Genomic DNA, 11,912 nt, shown 5'->3' with positions numbered 1-11,912 from the left:
GTGAAATATTATTTAATTGTTTTAAGCTTTTTGTTGACTTTGAAGTGCTTAAGTTGATATTTTTGAACATTTAATTTGTTCGATTATTGTAGAGTCGATAAAACTGTCAAACGCACAGCTGCTTCCAGCATGGCCGGAGGAGAGGTGGCCGAGCAGACGCACAACACACACAGCTCACAGGTTTGCATTTCTAGATATTGCAGATGTTGCAGAAATTGACAGTAAAGAACTCAGAGATCCAGCGCTGTCTCCTGCCCCTTATTTATACACCACAACACAACGACAGGCGTAACTCACACAAACGGGTAACATGAGGCTCAGATGCTTTGGACATGTTCACATATACTGGACACAGAATGATGAAGATGGAGCTGCAGGAAGGAGGAAAAGAGGAAAAACACAGAAAAGATTCACAGATGTGGTGAAAAAGGACACGACAGGTTCTGTTTGTTAGTTTGGTTTTTCTTTATTTGGTAAAGATTCAGAAATAAAGAGAAGATCACATGTTTGAATATTATATTAATGTTCTGTAATTACAACAAGTTGTAAAATCTTTCCAGAGTGAGACAGAGACTGTGCAGAGACTGTAGAAGGACAGAGCAGCAGCAGAGCAGTCCAGATACACTGATGATCCTCTGTCAGATCCAGAGGGACACACAGGGGTGATGCTGGACTCTACATTGTGTCTGACAGTGGAGCTGTTCTCAGAGCAGTTCACTCTACAGCACTGACAGTCATCTGCACTTCATTCCTCTGTCAGTCACTGCTGGATGAAGCTCTCCTCTCCACCTCCCAGTAACATGGCCCAGTCAGAGCGTCTCTACACACAAGCTGCTGCTGCTTCAACCTCTCTGGATCATCAGGACACAGCTGCTCCTCTCTCAGCACACACACCGTCCTGTTTACCATCATCAGCTCCACCTGCAGAGAGAAGGAGGAAGAGCAGAGGAGATAAACGAGTGTTTCCAGAGACTCTTCATCAGCTGTCAGTCAGTGATGCAGCACATCCAGTATAAAGAGCAGCAGGGACTTCAGTGCTGGGACTGTACTAGGACTCATTGTTGCTTCACTTTTTCTAATCTTTGGATTTTTATTGAAGTTGCTGAAAATGTTTTTCCCTCCTAGTTTGAGTTTGGACTTTCATTCATTAGAAGAACCTTGGTGTGTCCACTCTGAGCTCTGTAGGAACCCCAACAACAAGCCCAACAATCCAGATGGACGGTTCCAGCTGTTAACTGGAGGAATTCCATCCAAACATCTGCTCTCACTAAATTCTTCCTCACCTACAGACTGTGTTCTTCACTGCTTTAAACTTGGAAATCAATGCAGTCATTGGTCTGCATGCTGCTTTGTTCAGAGAGCTGATTGGCTGTTGACAGTGTTTGATCAGAGCGTGTCAGCCGTTACTATGGTGACCATAAAGGTGAGAAACAGGAAGTGTTTGTGTCCAATCCTGAAGCCTGTCACCGTTCTCCTCTCACAGCTTCACTGAGAAGCTGCAGCTTTACAGGAAACACTGGATCTTTGTTTCATACTGACTGTGTTTAGTACAATACTGCTGACAGCACCACCCACTCACTCCATCACTCTACTGACCTCAGAGTCTCCAGTCTGTAGTCTGGACTCTGCTGAAGATCAGACAGCTGCTTCACATCTGGATCCCTCAGGTTGTTCCAGCTCAGCTCCAGCTCTCTCAGATGGGAGGGGTTGGACTTCAGTGCTGCTGCCAGATAATCACAGCTGATCTTTGACAAACCACAGCGCCACAATCTGTATAAAGAATGAAAGATGTAAGTTTATTAGACAAAGTGCTTGAAATCATTCAGTGTTTCATCATCTGTTCAGAGCTGAAGAAGGTTCAGAATGTAGAAGTTTAGAAAATGGAAACTCCAAACAGCTGAAGCCAACAGGAAGCAGCTTCAAACAGCAAACTGTGCAGAGTTTCAGACTATATGTCCTGATGCAGCCAGTTGGATTTTGGAGATTTGAATCTCTGTTCTGTGACTAAGTCCTTGAATCATTTCTTCCAGTTGGTCCAACAGACAGACTAAGTATTGGACATGTGTTGTGGCTCCATTAGGGGAGCTTCTAAATGTGATGTGATGGCCCCTCTGGGTCTGTCAGGTCACAGCACTGAAGAGAGCTCAAACTGGGCACACAGTTGTTCCAGTCTGGACCAAAGACTCTATACTGGGACTGAGGGACTGCTTTGACTGCACCCACTGGGACTTTTTAAAGGCTCATGTTCTCACTTAGATCATCGATTTCTACTGACATTTCTTTCTGGGAAAAATGGGGATTACTTTGGAAACAGGAAGTATTTTCCCCAATAAGCAGCCCTGGATTAGTAAATCACTCCAACATGTTCTCAGGCAGAAGAAGCTGTCTTGTTATGAGGGAGAGAAGAAAAAGATTGAGGCACAGAAACTTGTTGAAAGAGAGATAAAGCAGCTAAAATCAGGTGTAAAAGTAAAGCAGAGGATGAGCTGAATAAAGGACACTCAAGGCTGGCTTGGAAAGGAATGAAGTCCATGGTGGGGATGCAGAACAAGGAGCAAAGATGAATGTGATGCTGAATCAGCAGAAGACTTGGACTCATTTGATTCCAGCTTTGATATCATTGATTTCAATGAAGAGCTTTGTGATTGTAGCAAAGGGCTGGTAGCTCTGAGAGTCCCACTGATGAGGTGTTTGTGTGGAAATCTCTTAGTGGGACCAAAGAGAGAAAAAGCCCTGGTCCTGATGCTGTGGGAGGGGAATGATTGAAGTGTGCTGTGAGGAACTGACTGGGAGATTTTCACACATTTTCCAGTCCTCCTTGGAACAACAGGAAGTTCCCAGCATATGGAAACAAAGGTTAAGTGTCCTATGGCCCTCAGTGATGATGGTGCTGTGGCCCCACCACCTCCACCTCTTTGTAAAGGAACTAACTGTAATCTGAAGCTTCAAATGGAACTAAGACTTCCTCCACTAGGTGGCAGTGTCTGATGAGAAAGTGTTAGTGGAGCTGGCCTGGAGTCAGAAACAGGAAGATGCAGGATTTGGGCTGAAATGGGGAAAAGTGGTTCGCACTAGTGCCTTAAAGCAAGAAGGTTGTAGGTTGAAGCTTGTTGGTCAGCTGGGCCTTTCTGTGGAGGTTGGATGTTCTCCCACAGTCCAATGAAATGCTGCTTAGGTTCATTGGTGCTTCTAAATTGGCTGTAGGTGTGGATGTGAGAGAGTGCTTCTCTGTCTCTCTCTGTTGGCCCTGTGATGGACTGCTCACCTGTGCAGGTGGACCACGCCTCCTGCCCTATGACAGCCAGGGCACAGGCTGCAGCCCTGTGAGCCTAAGCTGAATAAACAGTTAGCAAAAATGATCCATAGATGGCCTGAAATTCCCCAGTTAGCAGTTTGGTAGATAGCTATGACATGCTAATCCCATCCAGCAGCTGTATTCTACCTGTAAGCTGATCCCTGCTGAGCCAAAGCACTTTTTCATATACAAATTACAACCTTTAATAGAAACCTATTGGTCAGCATCTTATTAGCCTGCTGTTAGCTTCATTCCACAGAAAACTGAGAGAAACTAACAGAGTTGATAAAGAATAAAGAGAAATGTGCTGATTTAAAGCCTTTGAAGTGCTTCAGATGATCTCTGTCCACTTCTGTCCACTCATTCATTCATGTAAGCTTTCTAATGCAGCTTTGATCTTCACAGTCTGCTTGATGAAACTCATTCTAACCCTGAATGTCAGAGTGTTCCTCCTTCTCTTTCCCATCATTCATGCTGGCAGTGGAGGAGATTTGGATGTTGGACTGTGTTTTGGATGATGTGTGTATGTTTGTGTTGGACTGCTGTCTGTAAAGCAAACGCACATTTTGCTTTGGATTTCAGTGTCAGACAGACTTTAAGGTGGAACGAAGAGTTGGAGAGTTTCACAGTGAATTTTCCACTGGAGGATTTTTCTTCTTCTTTGAAGGTTCTTCTTTGAAGCCCATCTGGTGACTAATTCTGGGCTGTGGAGAGATTTTAAATGGAAGGTGGTCATGAGATATTTTAGAACCCCAGAGATAATTGCTAAAATGAAGCCTACAAATCCTGACACCTGCTGGCGAAATTGTGGTACTTATTTAGGAACCCACTCACATATATTCTGGTCGTGCCCAAAAATCTGCTCACTTTGGAATGACATATTTAAAGTTCTCAATACAGTTTTCCAACAACCATTAACAAAAGACCAACAGTTAGCCATTTTAGGAGTCTTACCAAATGGTTTTGCGGGAAACAATAAAAAGTATCTCTTAAGAATCTTGCTTACAGCAGCACTAAAGTGTATCACTATTAAATGGCTGAATCTTGACCCACCTTCATATAATATGTGGATTGATAAAGCAAGAGAAATTTACCAGATGGAGGAAATAACATCTGCTCTGCGGATTCAGAGAGAATTGTTTACTGAGCGTTGGCGACCCATACATGCTTTACTGTTTCAATAATTTAGCATAGGTCTGTTTCGTTTTGTTCATTTATGGCTAAGTTTGTCACATGTTATTTAATATTACATAAAGTTTTTGTTTTTCTTTTCTTTTTCTTTTTGTTGTTGTTTGTTTGTTTGCTTGCTTGGGTTTTGTTTTGCTTCCCAGTTTTGTTTTGTGCTTCCTAATTGCAGTTCTTATTTTAATCTACATTTCTGCATTGCGGTTCCTGTAACTGTCCTACTTGTGAACATTGACAAGTACAAGTTGCAATGTTGTAGATTATAATAAAAATTGAGTTTAAAAAAAAAAGAACAATAAAGTCGTACATTTCTCATAAAAACAGGACAAAGACTTGAAAAAGTGGTGTTTTTCCTTCCAGGAACCACATGGCTTCACTTTTAAAGGTGAAGTGTGAAAGAAATGGACATATTTGAAGTCCAACACCTTTTTCCAGTCACATTATTAAAGCAGACAAACTACAAGCTCATTTTCATTCCAACAAGTCATCTTCTGACCTGGACTAACAACACTGGTCTCTATGTGCAGCTGTCTGTGAGACCAGTGCTCAGGGAGCGTCTACAAAGTGCAACACTGAAAGAACATCACACACTCATTTGCTTCCAGCACTTTCACACAAACATCTACTGTCATTATTGTCACCAAACTCTGTGGATCCTTTATTGCAAATTCAAATGGGATCAAATGGTCAGACAAAAGAGGGTTATGAGGAAATATGATGAAATGTTGTGTATTAGCAGCAAGTTATTGAATCATTTTCCTCAGAAACCAAACAAAATGATTGACAAACATGTTTTTACAAACTCAGTGTTGGACTTGGATCAGCAGGATAAGCTGATGTTTAAAGGCATTTGAGTCTCGCTGTATGAGAGTCCAGTTATTACTCAATATTTATGGATGATGTTCTTTCAGTGTTGCACTTTGTAGACGCTCCCTGAGCCTCACAGCCAGCTGCACATGGACCAGCTGACATTACCCAGCATTAGAGGCGGCTGTAAAAAATTAATGTTCCCATTTAAATGGTTTTAATTTGAATAAAACGATGTTGATTCATTCAATCCTGAATCGATGTTTAATATAAATGTATTTTGCCAGAATCTCAGGTTAAAGCTCACAAACTATTTCAACAAGCAGCAAACAGCTAAAACAGTAAATGAGAGCAGCTAAACACACAAAGATGGAAACACAGAGCGTGGATCGTTCACTCGACGGCACGTACACGGACACGCCGTCGGGGCTGAAAGTGGACAGCTCACAGATCCTGAAGCTGCAGGTTTCATCTGTCTCCAACCAAAACTGAGTGAAGCAGCAGCAAAAGAAGATCCAAACTCTGCTTCACGTTTGATAAATATGCTCATGAATTCTCTCTGACTTTGGCTGTTCCTGCCTGCACAGCTCTCTCTCTCTCAGTGTACTCCAAGAACAGCTTCAAACATCTGTTTCTGCATCATTCACTGTTTATTAGCCACCAGTCTGCTGTTGTGTTCAGTGCTGTCGGCCTCTGACAGTAAAGCCTCATTTCTGCTGTTCCATGGAAACTTTTTAAAATGATGACAGATTACAAACTCTCAGCTGTGTCTGTAATCAAACCTCTGTAACTTTGCTTCACTTCAGCAGCATCAGGTCAAGTTCACATGTTGATTCATGGTTTGCTTCAGTTTTTGATCGACTGCAGAATATTTTGAAGGTTATCTGCTATAAAAAGCCAGAAGAGGAAAATCTGCTTCATGTGTTTCTGTTTGATCCTCAGTGACTTTGACACAAAGGCCTCTGCTGTGATGATCACACCTCTGATCAAGTCTCACAGTGTCACAACTGATAAATGATCAGAGTTAGAATATTTCTGACTGTCTGCTGTGTGCCGTGACCTTTGACCTGCTAAAGACAGTCAGCTGTGGATTATTCATTGTTGTGTCTGATACTTAGAACTGTGAGGAAGAAGCTACACAGTTAATCAGGGTCCCCTCTCTCTGAATCAGGAAAGGTGGGCAGGCCGCGTGTGGGCCGCGGGCCATACGTTGAGTATCACTGTTTGAAATGTGAACATTGTTCTGCTGCAGTCAATGGACTAAACCAGAGAAGAAGAAAACAGACTTTACCATGAAGATCCTCAGTGTGGATCAGTATAATATCAGCCTGATGTCTGCAGTTTAGTGTCAGCACAACTTTCACATCATATTCATCTCAGCACAACTAAAACATGCTGACTGACCTCAGAGTTTCAAGTTTACATCCTGGACTCTCCAGGAAACCACACAGATGCTTCACTCCTGGATCCTGCAGCTTGTTGTTCTTAGTCGATGACCAGGAGGAGTCATTACTCAGGTCCAGCTCTCTCAGATGGGAGGGGTTGGACTTCAGTGCTGCTGCCAGATAATCACAGCTGATCTCTGACAAACCACAGTCCTTCAATCTGTATAAAGAATGAAAGATGTAAGTTTATTAGACAAACTGCTTGAAATCATTCAGTGTTTCATCATCTGTTCAGAGCTGAAGAAGGTTCAGAATGTAGAAGTTTAGAAAATGGAAACTCCAAACAGCTGAAGCCAACAGGAAGCAGCTTCAAACAAACACAACAAGAGAAAAAACTCTGAAAGTTTCACATTAAAGTCGTACATTTCTCATAAAAACAGGAAAAAGACTTGAAAAAGTCGTGTTTTTCCTTCCAGGAACCACATGGCTTCACTTTTAAAGGTGAAGTGTGACAGAAATGGACATATTGAAATCAATGATATCAAAGCTGGAATCAAATGAGTCCAAGTCTTCTGCTGATTCAGCATCACATTCATCTTTGCTCCTTGTTCTGCATCCCCACCATAAATATAAAGAGGCAAAACTCACATTTTCCAAAATCCTCTTTAAGCTTCGACAATAAAGGAAGATAGTTTTATACAAGTCTTTGTGGTTTTCTTGTCACCCAGATGCCCGAGTACTTAAACTTGTTATAGCTGGGTTTAAAAGGGGCTAAAATACACAAAACTCCCCAGTTGTCGTACAGATAGACTTTGCCTCGCTCTTCCCAAAATTCACTTTATATCCAGAAATTGTCCCAAATTCCTTAAGTATGCATTAAGGTGACCTTGAGGCTCTTAAAGGCGCCTATAAATAAAATGTATTATTATTGTTATTGTAAGTCTATCCAAAAGTTTGCGGAGGCTATTCGATGGGTTGGAAATAAATAAAATCATGTCGTCAGCATAAAGAGAGACTTCATGTTCGATACCCCCTCGATGTTTTCCCTCAACACCAACACATTGTCTCAGAGCAACAGCTAGCGGTTCAATGGCAAAAAGGACACAGAGGGCATCCCTGTCCTGGGGGCAGATTATTGTTAGTCCGGACGGCTGTTAGAGGGCAGCAATACAATACTTTTATCCAAGATACAAAATTAAAGCCACATTTTTTAAGCATATAAAACAAATCCCATCTCACCCGATCCAACGCCTTTTCTGCGTCAAGCCAAATTACAGTTTCCAATGTATCACCTTTAACATGGGTATAAATGATATTTAATAGAGCTCTAATGTTCAAAAAAGAGTGCCTAATAAAGCCCGTCTGGTCTGGTGAAATAATGGAGGACAAATACTTGTGTAAGCGACGGGCCAACACTTGAGCCAGGATCTTGGTGTCTGTGTTGAACAAAGATATTAAACGACATGAACGACAATCTAAATGGTCTTTTTCTTGTTTTACAATTAAACACATCACTGCTTGATGCATTGTTGGAGGCAACGACTGTGAGAGGAAGGATTCTTCAAAAGTTGATTTTAACAGTGAATTCAGTCGGTCAGAAAACTTTATGAAAAAATCAGATGGATACCCGTCGGGGCAGCAGATTTTCCAGACTGCATGCTCCGTACGGCCGTTTCAATTTCAACATTAGAGACAGGTTCCTCCAGACTAGCGATCGCATCTTCTCCCAAGGAGGGAATATCAAAAAACTTATTGAAATCATTGTGGATCTCAAGGATAGTTTGGTTGTCTGTAGACCTTATTCCCTGGTCATTGTAGAGCTCAAGGATAGCTGGTTAGCTGTTCTTAGTCGTAGCTGGTGAGCTGATAACTCGCCTATTTTTTCTCCATGTTCATAAGCGTAGCTGCAACTTTGACTCAGCCTGTTTTGTAGATATGAGATTGTATTCAGTTTGTCATTGTAACCGCTGTGTATATAATACAGGCTCAGGAGAGTGGCTGTACACAGCATGTAGTTTAGTGTCACAGTCACAGTGGCTGACCGTATGGAGAGTGTGTGGAGGACTCAGGCGCAGACACTGGCGAACACATGAAACTGAGTTTTGAACGAAAAGCGAGCCTTTATTTCGGCTGAAGACATCAAACAAGGCAGAATCACAGTGAAGAGAACTAAACTGGGGAACTAATACTATAATAAATCATGAAGACATGGAAAGCTATGGCTAAGAATACAAAAGACTGGGCATGAAAATATGGAGGGTGGGAACACAGACGATGCGACACAGACATGAAACACAGAGACTAAATACACATGAGGGATGATCAAGTTCCAAACATTAAAACTGTCAAAACTGCAGGGGGGATTGGCTGTTCCAAACCTGAAATATTATTTCTGGGCAGCTCAGATGAGACCCCTGACTGTATGGGTGCGGGATTTATCTGAAACTCAGTGGCTAAACATTGAGAAGACAATGTGCGAAAGATCATTGGAATCCCTGCTTTTTTCTAACATTTCAATTAAAAATGTGCATATGGGGGAACGGACGAGGGTCACACTAAAGATTTGGCGTAGAATCAAACAATCATTTGGTCTTCCAAAAGAAATTTCAATGTTATCAAGCCTCTCCTCCCTGCAGGGTTTTTCTCCTATTGTGGAAGACTCTGGCTTCAGAGCATGGTCACATAGCGGGCTTCATAAACTTTGTCATGTTGTGAGGAATGGGCACCTGAGCTCATTTGAACAGTTGAGGTCAGTTTCGGCTTCCTTCTTCTGACTTTTTTAGATTTCTGCAGCTAAGAAGCTTTTTGACAAAACATAAAGAATGGAGGCAAGTTTTGGAGCCCTCACCCATTGAGGAAATATTTCTAAAAATATTTCAAAGTAATTCCTCCCCAAAATTAATCAGTAATTTTTATAACGCATTTATGAGTTTCAATACAAATGCAACTTTGGATATTAAGGCAAGGTGGGAAGCTGAGACTGGCACTCAAATCTCAGAGGACACCTGGGAAGAGGTGTTCGGTGAAGCCCATCTGGTGACTAATTCTGGGCTGTGGAGAGATTTTAAATGGAAGGTGGTCATGAGATATTTTAGAACCCCAGAGATAATTGCTAAAATGAAGCCTACAAATCCTGACACCTGCTGGTGAAATTGTGGTACTTATTTAGGAACCCACTCACATATATTCTGGTCGTGCCCAAAAATCTGCTCACTTTGGAATGACATATTTAAAGTTCTCAATACAGTTTTCCAACAACCATTAACAAAAGACCAACAGTTAGCCATTTTAGGAGTCTTACCAAATGGTTTTGCGGGAAACAATAAAAAGTATCTCTTAAGAATCTTGCTTACAGCAGCACTAAAGTGTATCACTATTAAATGGCTGAATCTTGACCCACCTTCATATAATATGTGGATTGATAAAGCAAGAGAAATTTACCAGATGGAGGAAATAACATCTGCTCTGCGGATTCAGAGAGAATTGTTTACTGAGCGTTGGCGACCCATACATGCTTTACTGTTTCAATAATTTAGCATAGGTCTGTTTCGTTTTGTTCAGTTATGGCTAAGTTTGTCACATGTTATTTAATATTACATAAAGTTTTTGTTTTTCTTTTCTTTTTCTTTTTGTTGTTGTTTGTTTGTTTGCTTGCTTGGGTTTTGTTTTGCTTCCCAGTTTTGTTTTGTGCTTCCTAATTGCAGTTCTTACTTTAATCTACATTTCTGCATTGCGGTTCCTGTAACTGTCCTACTTGTGAACATTGACAAGTACAAGTTGCAATGTTGTAGATTATAATAAAAATTGAGTTTAAAAAAAAAAGAACATTAAAGTCGTACATTTCTCATAAAAACAGGACAAAGACTTGAAAAAGTGGTGTTTTTCCTTCCAGGAACCACATGGCTTCACTTTTAAAGGTGAAGTGTGAAAGAAATGGACATATTTGAAGTCCAACACCTTTTTCCAGTCACATTATTAAAGCAGACAAACTACAAGCTCATTTTCATTCCAACAAGTCATCTTCTGACCTGGACTAACAACACTGGTCTCTATGTGCAGCTGGCTGTGAGACCAGTGCTCAGGGAGCGTCTACAAAGTGCAACACTGAAAGAACATCACACACTCATTTGCTTCCAGCACTTTCACACAAACATCTACTGTCATTATTGTCACCAAACTCTGTGGATCCTTTATTGCAAATTCAAATGGGATCAAATGGTCAGACAAAAGAGGGTTATGAGGAAATATGATGAAATGTTGTGTATTAGCAGCAAGTTATTGAATCATTTTCCTCAGAAACCAAACAAAATGATTGACAAACATGTTTTTACAAACTCAGTGTTGGACTTGGATCAGCAGGATAAGCTGATGTTTAAAGGCATTTGAGTCTCGCTGTATGAGAGTCCAGTTATTACTCAATATTTATGGATGATGTTCTTTCAGTGTTGCACTTTGTAGACGCTCCCTGAGCCTCACAGCCAGCTGCACATGGACCAGCTGACATTACCCAGCATTAGAGGCGGCTGTAAAAAATTAATGTTCCCATTTAAATGGTTTTAATTTGAATAAAACGATGTTGATTCATTCAATCCTGAATCGATGTTTAATATAAATGTATTTTGCCAGAATCTCAGGTTAAAGCTCACAAACTATTTCAACAAGCAGCAAACAGCTAAAACAGTAAATGAGAGCAGCTAAACACACAAAGATGGAAACACAGAGCGTGGATCGTTCACTCGACGGCACGTACACGGACACGCCGTCGGGGCTGAAAGTGGACAGCTCACAGATCCTGAAGCTGCAGGTTTCATCTGTCTCCAACCAAAACTGAGTGAAGCAGCAGCAAAAGAAGATCCAAACTCTGCTTCACGTTTGATAAATATGCTCATGAATTCTCTCTGACTTTGGCTGTTCCTGCCTGCACAGCTCTCTCTCTCTCAGTGTACTCCAAGAACAGCTTCAAACATCTGTTTCTGCATCATTCACTGTTTATTAGCCACCAGTCTGCTGTTGTGTTCAGTGCTGTCGGCCTCTGACAGTAAAGCCTCATTTCTGCTGTTCCATGGAAACTTTGTAAAATGATGACAGATTACAAACTCTCAGCTGTGTCTGTAATCAAACCTCTGTAACTTTGCTTCACTTCAGCAGCATCAGGTCAAGTTCACATGTTGATTCATGGTTTGCTTCAGTTTTTGATCGACTGCAGAATATTTTGAAGGTTATCTGCTATAAAAAGCCAG

The 11,912-nt window shown here is 41.3% G+C and overlaps 1 protein-coding gene across 5 annotated transcripts in view; it reads right to left on the bottom strand.

The window, feature by feature from the left end:
* Nucleotides 1-441: 441 nt before the first annotated feature.
* LOC146360627 (NACHT, LRR and PYD domains-containing protein 12-like) overlaps nt 442-11,912 on the bottom strand; it is a 62,819-nt gene continuing 51,348 nt past the window's right edge. For 3 of the 5 annotated variants that reach the window (XM_084921220.1, XM_084921221.1, XM_084921222.1), the window contains 3 exons: nt 6,692-6,892; nt 1,597-1,770; nt 442-921 (listed from right to left, as the gene is read on the bottom strand). In XM_084921220.1, coding sequence (XP_084777346.1) covers nt 912-921; nt 1,597-1,770; nt 6,692-6,892 — 385 coding nt within the window. In that variant the 3' untranslated portion in view covers nt 442-911. Of the gene's footprint in view, nt 922-1,568; nt 1,771-6,691; nt 6,893-11,912 lie in introns of those variants that run through there. The other 2 variants (XM_084921224.1, XM_084921223.1) reach the window with 1 other exon arrangement.

The sequence above is a fragment of the Perissodus microlepis genome, chromosome 23 (genome assembly GCF_051167445.1).
Source record: "Perissodus microlepis isolate ML-2025 ecotype Zambia chromosome 23, ASM5116744v1, whole genome shotgun sequence".
Classification (NCBI taxonomy): domain Eukaryota; kingdom Metazoa; phylum Chordata; class Actinopteri; order Cichliformes; family Cichlidae; genus Perissodus; species Perissodus microlepis.
Note: the sequence above shows the minus strand (reverse complement) of the source record. Positions and strands in the feature narration are given on the sequence as shown.